The 22131-nt window shown below is 40.5% G+C and overlaps 1 protein-coding gene across 1 annotated transcript; it reads right to left on the bottom strand.

The window, feature by feature from the left end:
• Positions 1-680: 680 nt before the first annotated feature.
• Gemin6 (gem nuclear organelle associated protein 6) lies at positions 681-19314 on the bottom strand. The gene is made up of 3 exons (XM_020161982.2): positions 19176-19314; positions 13019-13158; positions 681-9735 (listed from the first exon to the last, which is right to left on the bottom strand). Exons 2-3 carry the CDS (start codon positions 13144-13146, stop codon positions 9330-9332), a joined length of 534 nt encoding a protein of 177 aa, XP_020017571.1. The 5' UTR covers positions 13147-13158; positions 19176-19314; the 3' UTR covers positions 681-9329.
• Positions 19315-22131: the final 2817 nt, after the last annotated feature.

The following is a 22131-nucleotide window of genomic DNA, read 5'->3' as shown; positions in this document are numbered from 1 at the left end:
AATCACCAATCTTTAAGGTGCTTTAAAATCTTCCATGTCTTAATGATTTGTTTTGGCAAAGAGTGGAGAAAGTTCTAGACAATCACTCATTCCTGTATACGAATCTATGTGACCCATAAAGATACAGGATAGCAACCCAACATGAGCTTATTCACACAGACATTATTATGGCCTCTGTGCAACATCTTTGTTCTATTTGGCCCAGCTCAGATCTACTCTTGAGTCAGTTTTAACCCAACTAAGTGAGTAAGCCAGGACACATCCCATAGTAAAGACAGCTATGACAAGGTATGGCTATGTATAAATCAACTAGATTTTTTTTTACCGCTTTCTAGGAGCAAAAAAAGTGGGAATAATAATCATTATGAGATTTTTGTGTGAAAAGTAACTTCCATGGGATGGCTTTAGAAATTCAACCTACTTCCACAATTACCCACAACAAAGATCAGTGTTGAAAGTGATGAGCCTCACATGTGTGAAGCCCTGGTTTCAATCCCCAGTACCACAAAAAAGAAGAAAATACAAAGTATGTACAGTGTGAATAAGAGCTTTATGAGTATACCATGTTATCAAGAGTGGAGAGTATGTAAGACTTTGAAGAAATTAGATGTACAGATGGGAAAAGTCATGCAGACATAGATGAAGACAGCTTTACTTTAAAAACACATTCTACCATTAAATTTTGTTTTTATTTTTTTTAATCACCTATTTTAAAAATGGGAAGATACAATTTATATGTGCTTGCCAACTGCTAAATACTTGGCACTGCAAGATTCATTATCACATTGAGGTTCATTTTAAGTCATTTAAAACATACACACCCTTATTATCTTTGTGCTAACTGAACAAAGTTCAACCTAGCAGACTTTGACAAGTATGCTAAGACACAAACAGGGTTTTAAAGGGATGAAGGTTACATAGCACTTACAGGGATGTGATTGTGTCATGTAAAACCGAATGTTAAGACTAAGTAGGAACGTTAATTTCTAGGTTCAATAACTCTCCTCTCCTTTGTTTGAACTGGAGAAATCAGTTTTAGGACTAGATTGTCAGTAAGAATACCAACCAGAACAGCAAGGATGTGTTATGCTCTCTAGAAGACAGCTATCTAAAGAAATCAGGGAATATGCTACGACAGGCACCAAAGGACTATCCCATATGATAAGGAAACAAACTGCTGATTACAGACCAGCACAAAACAATCAGTAATTATGGGGTTTCTGTTGACACTGCTCTTCTGCCCCTGAATTTCACCTGTGCACTTTCCCACTTAAACTCCAGCTGTCCTTATTATTTCTAACCCATAATTATTTTTTTTGCCCATAAATCTTTATACCATCCTTTTCTGTAGCAAGCATGGCTAAGATTGGATTAAGTGAAGCAATCTGGTTAGTTAACAAGGCCCACTGTCCAGTTCATAATTGATGTGTGCTATGTGGCTAGTCGGAAACCCACGTGGAGCTGCACAAAAGCCTCCCATATTTAAAATTTCATTTAAGCCAACATATTTTATGCAGGTGCTATATGCCAGTCACCATGCTAGGAACTCAGGATACAAAAACAAACAGGAACACAGGAGAATTAGGAGAGCAGAGAAACGGTTTATTTAATAAACTCAATCTGGAACATAATTTGGCCTCTTAAAAGAACGTCTAAAGGATCCAGATGCCTGTTGGTTGAAAATAAAAGTCGCTAAGGACTTCAACCAAGTCTTTTAATTATGCTTTTTAACTCTCTCAGGGCTGGCAGATAGCTCAGTGGTACAGCCATTGTCTAGCATGCAGGAGGCCTTGCCACAGAGGAGAAAAAAAAAAAAATCTTTCATTCAGCAATTAGGGTGTGCTTGTTTAAATCTGGTAAGCAAACTTCTGCATGTAACCAAAACAGAAGTAGTGAATAAGCTTATGACCTACTTCCTACTTCCTCTTCAATGTGTATTTCTAAAGAAATAATATTAATATGTGTACAATAAATGACCTCAGCAAGGGCAGAAATACAAAATCAAAACACAAAAGTCAACTGTTTCTATATATTAATAATTTCAAAATGAAATTAAGAAAACTAATTCTATTCACAGTAGCATCAAAAAAATAAAATACTTCAGGAATAAATTTAACAAAAGAACTACAACACTTGTACAATGAAAACTACAAAGCACTGTTTTAAGATAATAAAGAGGGCCAGGCATAGTAGTGAATGCCTGTAATCCCAGCACTTTAAAGGTTAAGGCAAGAGGATTTCAAGGTTGAGAGAGCCTGGGCTATATATGGAAACCCTGTCTTAAAAAAAAAAAAAATTAAAGAAGTTGTAAATAAACTGAGAGCCATTCTTTAGATGATAACTCTCAAGTTGATTCAACAAAATCTCAACAGGCATTTTTTGCAGATATTTATAATCTGGACCAAAATTTATATGAAATGCAAAGAATATAGACTATTCCAACAATCTTTAAAAGGAACAAAGTTCACTGGATCTAATGATCCTCATGTCTCCGTCTCCCAAGTGTGAGGGTTACAGGTATGTTCCACCATGCCAGCCCTGAAAATCATGTATCTTTTAAAGTGTTTATTTGTAGCACACATAAGTAACTCTCCCATAACTCAAGTAAACAAACACCCTATTTTAAAAGTAGGCAAAATATTTGAAAAAACATTTCACCAAAAAAAGACATACAAATCAAGAGCTTACTAACAAGCACATGAAAAGATGCTGGATGTAGTCATTAGTAAGTTAAACAACCACAATAAGATACTACTTCACAACCACAAAAAGGCTGTCATCAAAGGGGGACATAAGAGAGCAGTGGAGTGGATAAATTCAAATATAATATATTTGATACATTGTAAGAGCCTCTGTAAATGCTACAACGTACCCCACCCAGCACAAAAACAATAATAATTTTAAAAAGACATGCAACTACTTCAAGATAAGGAGAAATTAGAACCCTCATAGAACGCTGATGGAGTGTAAAATGGAGCAGTCACACTGGAAAATAATTTGACAGTTTCTTAAAAATTAACTTTCTGACTTGGGGGTACAGTTCAGTGGTAAAATGTGTGCTTACATGAAGAGGGTCCTGGGCTCAATCTCTAGCACCTCCCCCAACAAAAAAAAGAGTTCAGTTTTTTTTTTTCCTACTAGTGGCACTAGGGTTTAAACTTAGGGCCTACTTCTTGCTAGGCAGGTGCCCTGCCACTTGAGCCATGCCTCCAGCCCTAAGTTTAACTTTTATAACACATAAATTTAACACAATTTGTATTTAGGAAAAATAAAATAAAAAGAATATGTATGAAAATACCTTTTGCTGGAAAAACAAAAATAGTAACTTTATGATGGAGACATCTGATAGACACCACCTTAAGTCAGTGATCACAGTTAACATCAACAGAAATGGAGAAAATCAACACTGCATGCCTCCTAATATGATACATTGAAAGGAACACACTACCATTTCCAGGGTATTCCTACTCTAAAATGCATACTCTGAATTGTGTCATAAGGAAACCCAAACTGAGCATTATTCTACAAAATAATCGGCCTACATTAAAGGAAATGATAGTTTAAAGTCCACATTAAAGGAAACCAAACAACTGAACACAACACATGATCCGAATAAAAACATCTTTCTTTGGTATAAAGGACATTGAGACAGTAGACAAAATCTGGATATAGCCTGTATTAAAATAGCACAATAGCAGTGTTTATTTCCAGGTTTTGATGACTGCACTATGGTTAGAAGAATGTCCTCATCATTCCATTGTTTCCACAATTATTCTCAAAACAGTTCAGAAAGAAAAAAAATGAATAAAAACACAAAGAGAAAAACAAATGTGGTAAAATAGTAACATTTGCTGGGTGACACATATGTGGGAATTCTTTATTGTACTCTTGCAAATTTTCTGTAAATCTGAAATTTATAAGTTAAAGGCACTGCATGTATGCAATAATTAGTTTTTAATTAACATATATTTCCATCTAAGATCAGATAGAAACATAAATAGATAAAATGACAGGATGATGAGAACACAAGTGAAATAATTTCTTGTCTAATTTTCTAAAAGATTTGAATCAAACAGCTCCCTTACTGAATATAAACAAACACACAGGAAATTCTAATTAACAAAGAAATCAAATCAAAGTGGCTTTAAACTACCACTTAACGGTAAGAAGCAAAAGTTAAACAAAATGTTAATACCAGAAGGATCTGATGAAATTTGTATATACACTTATTTATTGCTCTTGCCAATATAAAAGGCACACTTTAAAAGCAATATAAGGAAAAATTTATATACATTCACACTTTGATATAGTACTTTCATTTCTATGCACTTATGTCACTGATAATAGGAGAATGTTTTCATAAATTAGAATTCAACACAATAGAATATTATCTTCAACATTAGAATTGTGAAGAGTACAGAAACAAAGAAAAAATAATGCACATTACAATTATGTGAAAACTTTTTAAAGAATTATAAAGTAATATGCAAAAGTAAAAAGCAGGTGGGTACTGAAATAATTTTTTATTTTTTTCATTTTTTTTTTATTTTTATTATTATATTCATATGTGCCTGAAATAATTTTTTAATAAGAGAAAAATCCTCCAATGCTGACCAGGTGTACACCTGTAATTCCAGCACTCAGGATGCTGAGGCAGGAAGACTGTGAATTCAAGGCTGGCCTAAGCTACACTGTGAGATCCTGTCAAAAAGAAAGAAGGAGGGGAGAAGGGAGGGAGAAGCGGGGAGAGAGAGACAGACAGACAGACAGACAGACAGGTGTGGTGATTCACACCTGCAATCCTAGCTACTTGGTAAGCAGAGATTGGATGGTCACAGTTCAAGACCAGCCCACCAGTGGCTCACACCTGTAATCCTAGCTACTCAAGAGGCAAAGATCAGGAGGATGGCAGTTTGTAGCCAGACGGAGCAAATAGTTCCTGAGACCCTATCTTGAAAAAACCCCTTCACAAAAAAAGGGCTGGTGGAGTGGCTCAAGGTGTAGGCCCTAGTTCAAGCCCCAGTACCAAAAAAAAAAAAAAGAAAAGAAAAAAAACCAACCCAGGCAAAAAGTTCCAGAGACTCCATCTCAACCAATGAAAAAACTGAGTGTGGCCTGCCTAGCAAGTGTGAGGCTCTGAGTTCAAACCCTAGCACCACCAAAAAAAAAAAAAAAAAGCTGGGTGTGGTGGGAAGCTACATGGCAAGTGGAGATAGGAGGATTGGGATCCAGAATAGCTGGGGCGTAAGTAAATGCAAGGCCCTATCCCAAAAATAACCAAAGCAAAAAGGACTAGAGGCATGGCTCAAGTGGAAGAGAACCTGCTTCACAAACACAAGGCCCTGAGTCCAAACCCCAGTTACTCCTCCATGCCCCCCCAAAAAGGAAAAAGAAAAAATGAGAAAAGCCTTTAATATTGTAATACTATATAAAAACCAGTTTGAATTTTGAAGAAGCAACTAAATATAATTATAGTCCCTCTCTGCTCTGATTTCTCTTAAAATTTAAGCATGAACTATATAGCAATTCTTAGCCCAGACTAGCATTCTACAATCTACTTTGGGACATCGAAACATTTTCATCAATTCCCATGAAAGTAAAGCAACTGACTGTGGATGCTTCTGAATTTTCATTAATAATTTATTTAAACTTAATTTGGGGAACAATCTAGTTTAGCCATAACATTACTAGGAGAAAGTGGGAATATTTAGGGTATCAGATGAACAACTAGATGGGAAGAAATCAGTGCAAAGGTTGGAGAACTCTGCTTCTAAAGAGATTAAAAGAAACAAAACCAAAAACCTCCGTGAAAGCCCAAACAGCCTTTTGTTTTAAAAAGTATTCGTGACACCATGTCTAAAGACTGCTCTAGCCACCGCCCAGAGCTGGCAATTAAGCAGAGCCAGCTTTGGGGAAGAATCTCCCTCTAGAGAATCTGGAGCCATAGATGCTGACAGCCCACAGGAGGGATCAGAAACAGGTGAGGTAAACTCCTGGGACAGTCTTAGCTGAGGCACTGACAGGGAAACTCCTGAAGCAGGCAGTTTCCATAGCAGAGCTGGATCATTTACCCTTTCCAGCACTTGGATTTTGTTTGCAAGCAAATTGTTTAAACAATCAAAGGATTCAGTTGCCAAGAAACAATCTATGTCCCAGCTCATTATTTAGACAGCAAATACATCTACCACCACCAATGCAACCAGAACCTGTCCCCCAGCCAAGGCCAAGAACAAACAATACTGTGGATAACTCCTACATGCATCTTTCTTTCCAAGGGCCTCCTTGAAAATGATCTTTTCTGTGCTAAATTCAGTTAGTTCTTGTTCTCCTTCCTCTATTTGCTTCTAAAGATGTTCTGGGGCTGAATGGGGAGAAAAGCTATGTACTAAACTTTGTCTTCAGAATCAGGGAACTGAAAAGCTCTCAGGTAAGACCTTCCATTCCCCTAAAGTTTCTATAGTGCTTCTGCAAATGCAATTTGGGACTAGTAATATCACCATTAGGTAGGTATTTGTTAGAAATGCAAATTCCTGGGTCAGAGGCATGGCTCAAGCAGTAGAGCACCTCAAAAGCAGGAAGCTTGAGTTCACACCCCAAGACCACCAAAAAAAGAAATGCAAATTCCTGCCAGGCATGGTGTTGTGCACCTGTAATCCCAGTACTGAGGCAGAAGACCATGAGTTGAAGGACAGCACAGCTACATAGCAAGCCCCTACTACAAAAAAACAAGAGCTGCAGCTGTAACTCAGTGATAAAGAGACTGCCTAGCAAGTCCAAGTCCCTGGATTCTATTCCTAGCATCACAAAAAAAAAAAAAAAAAAAAAAGAGGGGGGAGAGAGAGAGAGAGAGAGAGAGAAGTTGGGCTTATGCCTATAATCCTAGCTACTCAGGAGGCAGAGATCAGGAGGATCAAGGTTTGAAGCCAGCCCCAGGCAAACAGTTTGTGAGACTCTATCTCAAAAATACCCAATACAAAACAAAGCTGGTGGAATGGTTCAAGTGATAGAGTGCCTGCCCAGCAAGCATGAAACCCTGAGTTCAAACCCCAGTACTGGAAAAAAAAAAAGGTCAGCAAATTCCTGGGTTCCAACCAAGCCCTACTGAAGCAGAATCAATTAGAACTCATATTGGTCCAGCCGTGTTTGCTTACAAAAATGCAAGAGGCACCTCTTGTTAGCAGACAACTATGCAGGGAAATAGCTACATTATCAGGTTGTATTCACAGACTCTCAAACCTGGATATTTTAAGATTTTTTTCCAAAAGGTACCAATTCTTTTGTATGGATGGCAAAGGGACCTAAATGAGAATTGACAGAATGAGCTGCCCAGTTGATCTCTTGCAGACACACCCGGGAGCAGTGGGAGCAAGTTCAGCCTGTGGCAGCCTCAGGGGTCTGTCCTAGTCAAAACTGCCTTGGAGGCGGAAAAAAAAACAAAAACTGCCGTGGGGAGTTGGGCTTCATCAACTAGTTCAAGTATCTATCTTCATCAATTAGTTCAAATGTTTACAGGATAAACATTTCCTGTAAAGGATCGTATTTTTCCATAAATACATGGTAGATAGCTTCTGTCACAAATATTCAACTCTAACATTATAGCATGGAAGTAGCCACAGACAGTATGTAAAACAAAATGTACTGAAAATGTATTTAACGGTGGAGACAACAAGCTAAATTTGGCCGGGCCGTTTGCTGTCCTAGGGAGTCAGGAGCTTGCAGTTCTAAATCTGATGTAGGAATTTTAGGGCTAGACATGCCCAAACTAACAAGTGCCTTTCTAGTCCAGAATCTCCTGGCGTGAATGGCTTCCAAGGAGTAGGGTCAAATGTAGGTAAAGCAAGCCTCCTGCATCCTCTTCCTCAGGCAAGCCTGACCCTGGGAATTGGGACTATTAGAAAGCATCTGTGCCGGTTAATCTGCATTATCAACTTGAGTAGATTGAGCAATGCCTAGGAGATTAGCAAAGCACATTTCTAGATGTGTTTATGAGGGTGTTTCCAGAGGATTAACTAAGGGAGGGAGGAAGAGCCCCCCCCCCACACTGCTACCAAACATAGGCGGCACCATACAACAGACTGGGGACTGGGATGGAATAAAAGGCGAAAGAGGAAGAAGCCTTTGGTGCAGGGAATCTCCTTGCTTCCTGGCTGCCATGAGGCAAACAGCTCTGAAAAATCATGCCCTCTTCCCCAAGATGTTCTGTCTTGCCTCAGGCTCAAAGCTTTGGAGCCCACCATGGACTGAAACTTCTGAAACCGCTAAAATAAATCCTTCCTACTTAAAACTGTTTCCCTCATGCATTCTTCACAGTGATGAAAAACTTCTCTAACAAAGACTGGGCTGAATTCACTAAGCATAAGAACTGAATTGAGTTCAGCAACAGAATACCTTGCCATACTAAACTTTTCCTCAGAGATACTAACCAATGCTCACTTTAAAGGCTTTGAAAGTTATAAAACTTATGTGTTAAGATTTTACTGACAGTCAAAACTTTCAAAGATACACTCCATATTAGTCAGCTTTTGGTCACTAAAAAGAAATACCCATAACCGGCTACTTATGAGGAAAAGCTTTTTTTTTTTTTTTTTTTTAATTTAGTTCACAGTTTTGGAGGTACAAAAGCATAATAGTGGCATAGGCTCTGTTTTGATGAGGGCTGTGTACTCTCACTTGAGTGCTTTCTCTCTGTTTTCCTAGATAAATCACATCACAGTGGTGGAAGAGCTTACATGACCAAACAGGAAGCCAGGGAGACTAGGATCCCACAATCCCTTCTGAAGACTCCAAAGACTTAAGCATCTCCCACTAGACCCCATCTCTTAAAGGCTCCATCATCTTCCAATGCTGCCATTCTGGGGAGCAAGTTCCCAAAACATGAATCTTTAGGGAGACACAAGCCATATTCAAATCATAGCATACTCTGACTCAAAAGCTTAGTCATTACACCAAAATATAAGAAACATTTAGAAAAATACAGATTTAGTTAAAGCAAGAAACTTAAGATTGTGATGTCACCTTAACATTTTACATTGAATCTATCATTTATACTTATTCCAAATACATTTCTTGCCAAAAATATGGGCATATCCCCATCACAAAACAGACCTTTACAATTCTGACTTCCATGTGCACCTGATACTATCCTTGCATCAGTTCATATTTTCCAGGCAAATTAGCATTCATAATCCACACCTTTGATTTTGCCAAAACAACAAAAACTTAAAAATAGACACATATACATAACACTCATATGCCTTTAAAGTCTTATAATATGATGGACTTACATTCAAAATATTTTATAGAAACAAAAAAAAAAAATGAAGTCAATTTCAATCAGTATGTCCATAGTCCTTGACCTCTAATTGGAAAGCTTCAAGATGTCTTTGAATAAGATCCTGAACACGGGACAGAATAATCTCATTAGAGCTGCTGCAATTTTCTGGGTCATATGGTGGGTCTATAGTCAGAACCCCAGCCACACAAAGAGTCCTTGGTGAATCTCCCTGTTCAGTGACAGGGATGTGGTTCTTCTCAAGCCATTTCTTCAGGCTGTTCTTTCTCTTTTCCAGATCCTCAGGGCTGTGTCCTTGGCAATCTCCAGAAATGAACAAATGCATCAGCTTCTCTCTTACTTTGTGGTCCCCTTCATTCACAGTTTCAACAGTCTGCACAGAATGTCCCATAACTCCAGTTACAGATAAGCTGCCATCTTCAAGGAAGTTCACGAGGACAATACTTTGGAGGAAAAGTAAGTTCAGAACAAATAGCTCATAACACTATGAAAGAAGTAATGGAGTAAGAGGCATCATCAACCCAAACAGGTCACCAGAAGAAGAGGGACCAATCTTTGGTTTGAAATTAATCTTCTCACCAACAAATGCTTTCACTTGTTCAACAAACACTGAGAATCCCAAATATCTATAAAGTTTTTGCTTAGCTTAAAGCTAACCATTGTAGTCCACAGCTAATCTATTACCTAATGAGTTAACAGGGTTGGTGGCTCAGTGGTAAAGTACATGCTTAGCATGCATAGGGCTGAGTTCCATCACTAGTACCAAAGGAAAAAAAGAAAGAAGCCGTGCATGGTGGCTCACACCTGTAATCCTAGCTACTCAGGAGGCAGACATCAGGAGGATCCCTGTTTAAAGCCAACCTAGGCAAATAGTTCAAGAGACCCTATCTCAAAAAATCTCTTCACAAAAAGGGCTGGTGGAGTGACTCAAGGTAAAGGCCCTGAGTTGAAGTCCCAGTACCACAAAAAAAAGAAAATCAAATCAAAGCGGGCTGGTGGAGTAGCACAAGTGGTAGAATACCTGTTTACCAAGTATGAGGCCCTGAGTTCAAACCCCAGTATCACCAAAAGAAAAGAAAACAACAAAACAGAAAATTAATGAAGTAGAAATCAAAAGTCAGTAAAAGGATCATCAAATCCAAAAGCTGTTCTTAGGAAAAAAAATACATAAATTACAAAACTCAGGCAACACTAAGAGTCAGTGAGAGACAGCACACATACAAATATTAGTAATTAAGTAGCAAAGATTAACAGAAAATACTAAGAACAAATTTATGACAAAGGACAAACTTTGAAACTTAAAACAGAAATCTTTCTAGGAAAATGTAAATTACTAGTGCAAAAAAAAAAAAAACAGACAGATAGGCAAGGTGGCTCATTCCTATAATCCCAGCTACTGGAAAGGTGGATATCAGGAGGATTTCAGTTCAAGGCCAGCCTAGGCAAAAGTTAGTGAAACCCCCATCTCAATCAACAAACTGGGTATGGTATCCATTATTTTATTCACTTTACCTTTTTTGTATGTTTGAAATTTTTCATTAACAATATATTCTAGGACTAGCAGTGTAGCTCAAGTGGTAGAGCGCCTGCCTAGCATGCATGAGGCTCTGAGTTCAAACCCCAGTACCACAAAAAAAAAAAACAAAAACCAATACATTCCAGCTGCTGGAAGGCATACGTATAAAGATGGAGGTCTGAGGCCAGCCCCAGGTGAAAAAAAACCTCAAGCACCTACCTGAAAAACAACTCAAAGCAAAAACGGGCTAGGTGCATGGCTCAAGTGGTAGAACACCTGCCTAGGCCCTGAAGCACCAGGCCCTGAGTTCAATACCACCAAAAACATAAAAGAGAGAGAGAAGTAGTCCTATAATATTTAATAAAAAGTGAGTAATTAACAATATTCCCATGGAAGGTGGGAAAAAAAAGACCCACAAAATTTTATTGACAAGTTCTATAAATTTTTCAAAGATCAAGAATTTCTAACCTAACCAAATTCTTCTAGCAACTACAAAAGAGGGACTATACCTTAACTCATTTAATGGGGCTCACAGTATTTTTCTTTTTTTGAGACCGAATCTCACTACTGTATCCCAGGCTGGCCTCAAATTCACCATTATCCTCTCTTAGCCTCTAGAGTGTTGGGAATACAATTATATGCCACTATACCCAGTTAGCTTAATATAATCTCACCTTTTTCTTCTTTTTTTTTTTTGGCAGTACTGGGGTTTGAACTCTCAAGGCCTCATGCTTGCTAAGGAGGCACTCTACCACTTGAGCCATTATGCCAGCCCAAGGTTAATATAATCTCAATGCCAAAACTAGAGGTCAGGATGAAAAAAGAAAACTATTAAGCTAATTCTACTCATGAACACAAATGCCAAAATAATGAATAAAATATAAATTATATAAAACGTTATGATGCGATGAGAAGGGAATTTCACTTCTTCCCAAAATCCTATAACCGCTTATAAGAACATTACACAAATCCAAATTGAGAGACATTCTACAAAATATCTCACCAGTACTTTTCTAAACTGTAAGGTCATAATAAACAAGAAAAGACCAAATAACTCACAGATCAGGGAAGACTAAGGAAATATAGCAAATGTAACCTGAGATCCTGCACTGAATCCTAGCACAGAAAAAGGCCACTAGTAGAAGCACTGTACAAACTGTATAACATGGATAGTTTAATTATTGCAAATACTTAGCTTGGACAAATGTACCATGAATGTGTAAGATGTGAACTTTAAGGAAAGCTGAGGAAGAGTATATGGATACTCTGTAATTTGTCACTTTTCTATAATCCAAAGTCATTCTAAAACAAAAAGTGTGTTTGGTACCTCCACAATTTTGCAAAAAATAAATTTGATCCTAATCAAACCTCTAGATCTGAATGCCAATTTATAGGAAATATGGGAAATAAAAGAACATGCTAAACTATACCATAATAATGTAACAAGTTAAATTCAGTATGTCCAATTCTGTAAGGCAAATGACCTAGATTCTTCAAAAATAAATGGCATGGAAACCAAAAAAGGGGAAAGTGCAGAGTCACAGATTAAGATACTTAAGAGACATACTGGGTTGGTGGAGTCCCTCAAGTGGTAGAGTGCCTGCCTAATAGGCGGAGGCCCTGAGTTCAAGTCCCAGTGCCAGCAAAAAGAAAAAACCTGGAAATTAGCAAATATTAAGGAAATTGTCATTAAATTTGTTAGGTGATCTAAGGTGTTATTATTTTGTTAGGTCTATAAAATTGTGGTCACATTTGCTAAAACATCCATGTCATTTAAGAGGTATGTTGAAATATTTGCGAACAAAAATTATAAAATGTCTAGAATTGGTTTTAAAATATTTGGGAGGAGGTAGAAAGTTATTGTGTGCATTATATTACTCACTTTACCTTTGTGTATGTTTGAAATTTTTCATTAATAATACATAAGAAGCTGGAGGTGTGGTTCAAATGGTAAAGCATCTGCATAGTAAAAGTGAGGCACTGAATTCAATCCCAGTACTACAAAACACAAACAATTCTATATCCCATTCCTATGAATTTTTCTAGTCTGATAGATAATTCATCGTTAAAACAACACTTGGATTCAAAGGTAATTAACCTCTTCTGTGAAAATAATTAGGCTTTTATCGATCTGCTTTCTTCCTTTGGATATAATACACAGGGAACACAAAAGACTGTCATGATTTTAAGGAAGTATGATGCATACTCACTTGGCAGAGACGGGGTCTGCAGTTAAAAACCATCCTTTATACTCCTTCTTCTCACTGGCTATTACTCTGACTTCTTTATAAACATAACCTTTCCATTCTAAGGGACTTTTCTTTGTCCATTCACTCATGTTGCCAGCTACCTAAATGCAAAACCATCACCAGTTTGAGTTAATATAATGTTACATACAAGAAAATGTCTTACCTCTAATCTCCATCCTAGAGGCACATAGCACCTGTGATTTGCCTCGAATTCTTAATCCAAGTTCGGAATTAACATATTGAGTTAACCTAGACCAGATCCCTCATTCTTCAAGTGAGGAAACTGAGGCCCAGAACAGTTCAGAGACCTGCTCTCCAGAGTGTCATGTGTCAATGTAAAATACCAACTTTACTTTACAGCAACAACCTAAAAAAAAAATCCTCTTACCTTTCTACAGCATCTTAAGGACCCTATCAGAAAGCATACCACGTGGACTCAGAGTCACAGGTGACAGAGGTTCTCCTCAAAGATAAATTTCTGACAGTCAGCCGCAGATATTCGTAAAAAACTCAGACTGTGGCTGAAGGGAAGTCATTAAGCCAAGTAATACAGCTAGACATGTCTGTATTTATAGCTATGTCTGTATGTCCGGGACCTTACTACAGGAGAGAAAAGATAAGAGACACCATGGCCTCATGGTGGACAGGAGGGGCACTTCTGCAGAGAATGCTTAAGGGTGGACAGCCTGGGAGACAGCCCCGCCCCTAACCGGGACCCTGCGCTCTGCAAGGGTAACCACTGGAGGTCTAAGTGCCCCTGTCACCAGATGGAAGGTGAGGTGCCTCCTCCTATGGTTTGACGGGTCCCAGCCTCCTGTTCCACACTCCACTTCTTGGCATCAATGTTGAGGAGCCATAATGGCAGAAAAACAAAAGGTCATTTTCCTCCTAGACAGTGGAGCCCGTTTCTCTGTTTTACCTTTTTCTCCTGGTCCCTGGTCCGATGACAAAAGTTATCATTCAGGGCAAATCTGGGTCTACTTTTCCCCCCTTTCCCAGAAAGTAAACCCCTAACCCCAAAATGGAAAGGTCCCCCCAAAAATCATCCTCTGCACTCCTACTGCAGCCCGGTTGAGGAAACCCCAGGGAAACTAACATCTTGGATTCATATTTCCAGGCTAAAGCCAGCCTGATCCCCCCAGGACATCCAACAGGATGACCCCGTCGGCCCTTCCTCTCTGCTCCCTGCTTTCTTCTCTCCTGGCTTCGTTTGCACCCCCTCCCTTGGAAACGCCTTAAAAATTCACATCTCTCAGCTTCGTGTTCCCTCCCCCATCCCCGAAGATGTGCCTTAACCTTCCCCTTTTGTTCTCTCTTCTCAATCTCCTATTTGTGGGGGTGCTGACTAGCACCGACCCATGGGACAAGAGATGGGTTCAGGGTGAAAAGGCAGCCATTCATGCTCAGGGTGACTCCTCAAAACCCTCAGCTCACATTATGATATCCAGGGAACTAACCCTTCCAATCACCACTCAGAAGGAGGTAGCTACTAAGGTTCTACAATCCGAACAAAACTTACACAAATCCCTTCACCAGCCCTCCACTCCCCAACCTGGCTCCAACTATTCCAAGCCTCACTACAACTCCTAAACCTAACCGTGCCCATAAATGTCACTGACTGCTTTCTTTGTGCCTCCCTCCAGCGCCCTTTACTGGCCGCAGTTCCCATTAATGCTTTGTCTTCTATCAAAGCTTCCCCTGCCTTGTGGAACTTCTCATGTGCTCCTCCCTTGCCCTCTGTACCTTTATGGAAACCTGACTTTGCACAAGGTCCTCCTCCCACACACACCTGCTATGTCCAGTCCTCAGTGCCTTGGTCCAACTTTTCTCTCTCCTGTCATACAAATCTTACCATTGCAGAACAACTGGCATCCCCCCTGGGGCTATATTTCTGGTGCCACAACACCCTATACTCTTGCATAACTCAAGCTACTCCTGGGCCCTGCACACTGGTAGTTATAGTCCTCCAACTCACTCTCTACGGGGAAGCTGAATTTTCCCTCCTATTTGGCGCTCGACCAAAGTGCACCGGTGGCCTTCTTGACCATCATGGTTGGTATAAGTCTGGCGACCTCCGTTGTTGCTGCAGGCTTTGTGGGGGGAGCCCTTGGCCATAGTTTTATTTCAGCAAAAGACTCTGAAGATCGCTTACATATCACCCTCAAATCCACCTCAGCCTCACTGGCCTCCCTTCAACGTCAGCTCACTTCTCTAGCCCAGGTGGCCCTACAAAATCACAGGGCACTAGACCTCTTAACAGCTGAAAAAGGGGGCACCTGTTTCTTCCTCCAGGAGGAATGTTGCTACTATGTCAATGATTCTGGACTAGTAGAACAAAATGTCAACAAATTAACAGACTTGGCTGAGGACCTCCAAAAGACACCCACTAAAAACACCTTAACCAACCTACTAAACTCTCCTCTCGTCACCTGACTCCTGTCTTTCTTGGGCCCTTTGCTCACGCTCATTGCTCTATGCACCCTCCTACCCTGTTTACTACAATTTCTCAGATCCCAGGTAAAAAAAAATCTCTAATCAAACTCCTAGACAGTGGAGCCCGTTTCTCTGTTTTACCTTTTTCTCCTGGTCCCCGGTCCAATGACAAAAGTTATCCTTCGGGGCAAATCTGGCCATCCCCTAGAGCACTAGTTGACCTGGCCTCTGGCCTGCTCTTGGGGAGACCTCCTCTTCTGTCACTCTTTCCTCATAGTACCTGAAACTCCAGTGTCCCTGCTGGGACAGGATTTACTATCTCAATTAAAAGCTCAAATTCTCCTCCCCCCAGGCAGTTATCTCTGCTGCCCCCTCCTTCAGGAACAAAGAGACTCCACAATGTGGACTGATGAGATGAGTGTAGGGTGAGTCAGGATAGCCCTCCCTATTCAAATAAAACTCAAAAATCCCTCACAGTTTCCACACCAAGCCTGAGGGACGATGAGGCCTTACGCCTATTCCTAAAAACAATAAGGGCTACAAATTAGTTGCTCCAGCCCCTATAATAAATTTAAAATTCTTATAAAAGTTAATTTTAAAACACAAGTTACAAAGTAAACAACTGGAAAGGATACAGATAAGTAATAAATGTATTTTTTGAGAAGTTAAAGGAAAAAAGGAATGGTTTTTTGGATGAGAAGGGATTTTGTAAAGAAGGGTTTGTCCTAAAGATTGTTTCAAATAGGAAGGATAAGGACAAACCATCAAAGGGTTTAGCATGTTGTATGAAGGTCTGAGTAAGTTTGAAAAGTGTATAATAAAATCTTCGGTGTATGATAAAGTTATAGTTGAATATAATCTAAGAGTTGCCTAAAAGATTTTTAGGATCATGTCAAGCTAAAATCAAACCGTCTATGTCTATGAAATAACAAGGTTATCTTAATATTGTTCTGCTCTGAGTAACATCTACAAAAAAACCATTACAGAGAAAGATTTTATCAAAGAAATTATTTGTGTTTTCTGCTGATCTTGTCAAGCTTTAAGTATTACTAAATCAGAGTTCATTTAGATATTTGCTTATGTGTCTTAAATGACCACCTTGTAACAGAGTTATGTTATACTTTATCTAAATATGGTACAAACATTTAAAAGGTTAAAAGTGTCAATTTATATAAAATAATGAGCTAAAGCTCTCTTTTATCCAAGAGTGTTATATTTAAATCCTGACAGCCCCTGCCTCCCACAGGTCACCTACCTAGGTGTGGCCTTAAAGGGACAGACTCACTCCCTGAGTCATAAATGCATCAATCCAATCTTCTGTTTCCCAACCCCCATACCATAAGACAGCTTACAGCTTTCCTGGCAGTTATAGGATTTTGCAGAATTTGGATCCCTAAGTACGCAGTCCCTGAACAAACACCTTTTTATGCTCCTCCTAATATTCCTATTTGGGTCTTAGATAATGTATGGCCACCCATTTCTCTTAGAAAACTTGCCTCTAACAGACTCTGCTCCTCTGGCTGACTACCTGCCTTCTCAAGGAACTTCTCAGAGAGCATGCAAACCAGATCCTGCCCCATCCTATAACAATTTCTGCTAAACCAGGGCATCTTGTTCTCCAAAAAGGATCTTCTACCCTCTCCATTGGGACTTCGATGGACCAGCCCTCATCTGGTCATTCTCATGACACCCACTGCTGTCAAGTTCAATGGGTTCCCCCAATGGCGGCACCTCTCAAGAAACAATTAGAAAAATGGAGTCTACGGCCACACCACCCTGAACGTGCCCGATCTCGTCTGATCTCGGAAGCTAAGCAGGGTCGGGCCAGGTTAGTACTTGGATGGGAGAAAAATGGAGAAGGGAATTGGAGGACTCTTGAAATTGTCTAGGGAACAGCATTTCACAGTGGTTCACCTGGCCAATGCCCATCCTAATGCCTATGTTTCTTGCTCTCCTATTCTTAGGCTTCCTCCCTTGTATCATACTACATGTCTGCTATTGCTAATCAAAAATTAACCAGTTGTACCTCCAGGGATACCAACCTCTCCAAAACCGCCCAGAGGACTGCTATGACGGCCCCCACCAGGACACAGGAGCCTAAGGAGACTGCCCCATACAACGCCCCCTGCCAGCAGATCTCCTTGCTTGGCTCTTACCCCTCCTCGGACCTATATTCATGCTGATTGCCTTTTGCACCCTCCTACCTTGTCTGTTAAAGTTTCTACAAACCCAGGTCAACAAAATCTCTAACCAAACCTTTAACCAGCTTCTCCTTCAAGGATACCAACCCCTGATAGCATAACCAGAGGACACCTATAATGGACCCTACCAGGACACCGGGTTATAAACATCAACAACCCCTTACAGGACGCCTGCTACAATTCCTCAACTCCCTACGCGAAGATTGATGCTAATACCCGCCATATGGAGCCCAGAGGATTGGCTTGAGATTCTCTACGACCTATGGTTACAAGGGACCTTCATCAACTTCAGGGAAGAGGAAATTTTCATTTTCGGAGCCTGGGTGTACGCCATCATGAGGCTCAGCACCCCAACATTGTTTGCCAACTAACCCTCCCTTCCCCTACGCCGCCCCTTGCCAGCTCAAAGAAGCCAGAGTGAACACAACGCCCCCCCTTCCTTAACAAGCAAAAAAGGGAGGTATGTTGGCAATAATTGCGCAGATAGGTTTCGGTTCTTACTGCACCCTTAAGCTCCTGTTTTCCAGGGTCACAGTCCTGCCTCAAGTCTAGCTTGAATTCTCCTTCTGCCCCAATCAGCATGAACCATAAGATCCTAACCAATCAGATCATGCCTGAGTCTCACTGATGGGTATTTAAATCTCTCTCTCCCTCCCTCCCTCTCTTTCTCTCCTTCTCTCTCTCTCTCCTTTCTCTCCCTCTTTTTCTCTCTCCTCTCTTTCTCTCCCTCTTTTTCTCTCCTTTTTCTCTCTCCTTCTCTTTCTCTCCCTTTTTCTCTCTCCCTCTCTTTTTCTCTCTCCTCTTTTTCTCTCCTTCTTTCTCTCCCTCTCTCTCTCTCTCCCCTGTCTCTCCCTCTCTTTTTCTCTCTCCTCTCTCTCTCCCTTTTTCTCTCCTTCTCTCTCTTTCTTTCTCTCCCTTTTCTCTCTCCTTCTCTCTCTTTCTCTCCTTCTCTCTCTCTCCCCCCCCCTCTCTCACTCTCCCTCTCTCTTTTTCTCTCTCCTTCTCTCTCTCTCTCTCTGCCAGCTCACTCCACGTGGTCACTTTGAGGCCTACATGGTTCATGCTGATTGGAGATTGGGGCAAAAAGGAGTTCATGCTAGACTTCAGGCAGGACTTAAGGGTGCAGTAAGAACCTAAACCTATCGGCGCCATTATCGCCGACACGAATGACTGGGTGCAATGTGGAAACAACTGGCACCTTCCACTCCGACCTCCCACTCCATGTCGCCTTCCCTCTGCTTTGAACTTGGTCTGCACATGATGCTCATACCCTCAAGCCCTCTTGCCTTCGGGCGAAGGAGTTCGCCCCACGCCCCCTTTGAGCTAAAAACTGAGGCGCAGTTATTCTCTGAGGTTCACCCTTTCTGTCCACGGGATCCCACCACCAATTTGTGCCAATTTCTCCTAAAAGTTGAAGGAAGCTCCAACAAGGGGTCAGCAGCGCTCGCATTCTAGGTCCTGTCCTGAAGCTGCGCGATACTTACAGCGTATTCCAACCAAGCGGTACTTAACGTTTCATGGTGACAAACGCGGAACAGACCAGTCAAAGCTCAGAACTACGCCAGCTACTCGGCAGCCACGCTGAGCCGAGCAAGCCTTCAGCAAAGCCCGCCGGAGACCAGCATGCTTCGCGCCTGACGTCACTTCCTTCCCCCAGAATTCCCTGCTTTGTAGTCCAGAATTCCCTGCTTTGTAGTCCTGGGCCTTGGTTTCTCGTGGGGCGGGGAACGGGGAGGAGACTGAGAGAATATGTGTAATGGGACATTTCAAAAGCTAGGCAATCGCTCTATCACTTCAACCATGCTCCCAATCCCTCAAAAATTTTTTTTTCTATTTTTTTTTTTGATACAGGGTCTCGTGTTGTAGCCCAGGTTTGGCTGGAGTTCTCCATCCACCTGTCTCAGCCTCTGAGTGCCGGGAGGCGTGCATCACCACGCCACCCCTACTTTTTTTTTTTTTTTTTTAAGAGTTAACAGTTCGTACCAGGTCCTTAACGATAGTAGGCATGGAAATGCACTTTTGCCATGGGGTCAAAGCACATAAGTCGTTTGGGCAAAGCTCCAAGAGTATGAAGGGAATAGCCGAGCGGGAGAAGAGCAAGGTATTTCTTGTTTGGCAATTAAAGTGCCTGCTTCTTTGGTTTGTGCCCTCTGCATGTCTTGCGAGTGGTGCAGAAGCTGGAGAGAAATGCACTGGATTGGGTTGAATTCCACCTAGCAGATTACTCACTATAAATCCCTCCAGTGGAAAAGTGCAGAACACTTGCTTCTGTTACGTATTGCTGGTCATGTACTTAATTGGCTTCTGATTTCTGCAGTCTCTTGAGGGACTATGACCCTGGAAAGTGGTACAAAGTGACAAATGCTAAGTTTCTAAAATTTGTGAAAACCTAGGGAGATTTACAAAAACTGAATTAGACGACTATCAAAGTGTAGAAAACATTAAATGTCAATCAGCTTTTCCATTACTTCTTGGAATTCTATATAATCTTTGAAGTATATTGTTTCTTAATGTTATCAATTGAAATAATCCTTTCCCAAACTTTGCTCATTGAATGATTGGCTGATACTACTGTGGCGTTAGTAGATTAAATTAGATCTTGCCAGATAAGTCCCTCTGTAAATCTACAAAGAGCTAGTGTAAATTCCAACTATTTTATAGTGTGGAGGAAAACATTTGAACTCATAAAAATTCAATTTGGTGGGGGATAGGGGGAGCAATGACCCAAACAATGTGAATAAACGAATATAAATTTAAAAATTAAATTTATGTTGAAATCCAGATATAACTAGATGCTAACAAGTTGAAAACCCTATCATTTTATACCTATCAAAGAAACTTTTTGAGATGAGGTCTCACTATGTTGCCCAGGCTGGTGTTGAACTCCTGGGCTCAAGCAACCCTCTAGGGTCAATGTCCTAAGCACCTGGTACTACACATGCATGCACTATGGCCTGCTTAACTTGTTTTATGAGTCGATAAACAGGCTGCAGAGAATGGAAAATTTTTAAATTATGGAATGACATGATTCAATCATTGTGTTGGAAAGGATACAGGGGGGTTAGGAGTGTAGCTCAGTGATACAACACCTCCTGCGTGTTCGGGGCCCAGCACTCAATTCCCAGCAACAACAACAACAAAAAAAAGTGAAGGGGAATATGCAGAAAAAATTGGATGTGGGGGGAAAATGGGGGAAGTATAAAGCATATACACAAAAACTTTACAGGAAATATACTCTGCCAACTAAAACAGTCTTAAGAAGAAATTTCCAGAAGTACCACCTCTCTAATGGAAAATCCAATTTTAAAAAGGTATATCTCTAAATTGAGTATTGTTATGTGCCCTACCCAGAGGGGAGGTTTCACAATAGAGTGAAGATAGACTTGTTTTTCTGGGTTGAACAGATTTTTTGTGAACTCTAAAGCATTAAGCCAATGTAAAGCAAGAAGTGTGTGTGTGTGTGTGTGTGTGTGTGCATTTTAACTACTTCTGGAAGCTGGGTGTGGTGGTTCATGCCTATAATATCAACACTTGTTAGGCAAAACTTTTTTGCCTCTGCCTGGGTACAATAGGGAATCACAGTCTCAAAACAAACAACAAAACAACAAAAACCTTCTGGCTGGGGATGTAGCTTAGGAGTAGAGCACTTGTTTAGCATGTGAAAGGCTCTGGTTTTCATCACAAACACCACAAAAACAAATCTTATAACTAAAAATCAATGCTTATTCAATGAAGTGAGCAATCAAAGTGGTAAAATGTACAGGTTTTACATAGACTTCATTTTTATTTGAAAAGAAAATGTGGTGTTACTTTTTTTTCTTTTGGTGAAACTGGGGTTTGAATTCAGGGCTTTGCACTTGCTTGAGTCACACCTCTAGTACTTTTTGCTCTGGTTATTTTGGAGATAGGGTCTGAGAATTATTTGCTAGGGCTGGCCTTGAATTGCAGTCTTCCTGATCTCAGTCTCCCAATTAGCTAGGATTGTAGGCATGAGGAAATGGCGCCCAGCCTATTAACTATTTTTTTTTTCCTAGAACTGCCTTGGAAAAAAAAAGAATATTCACCACTGAGTTACTGTTCCTAAAGACAACTGCAGTGGTCCAGACAAGAAGAAAAGTCCTAGCCTAGGCTGACAGTAGTGGAAATGAAAAAAAAAAAAAAATCAACAGAATTTGAGCTCAGAGCCTCGTGTCTTGGAGCTCATTAGGCAGACACTCTACCACCTGAGCCACACCGACAGTCCTTTTTTGTTCTATTTTTCATGTAGGGTCTCACTTTTTGCCTGGGGCTGGCCTCAGACTGACATCGAACCTGTGGTCTCTCATGTATCTGGAATTGCAGGTGTGCACCATGCTAGGCATATTTTGTTGAGATAGGATCTTGATAACTTTTTGCTTGGGCTGGCCTCAAACCAGCAATCCTCCCAATCTCTGCCTCTGG

Source organism: Castor canadensis, chromosome 12 (assembly GCF_047511655.1).
Source record: "Castor canadensis chromosome 12, mCasCan1.hap1v2, whole genome shotgun sequence".
Classification (NCBI taxonomy): domain Eukaryota; kingdom Metazoa; phylum Chordata; class Mammalia; order Rodentia; family Castoridae; genus Castor; species Castor canadensis.
Note: the sequence above shows the minus strand (reverse complement) of the source record. Positions and strands in the feature narration are given on the sequence as shown.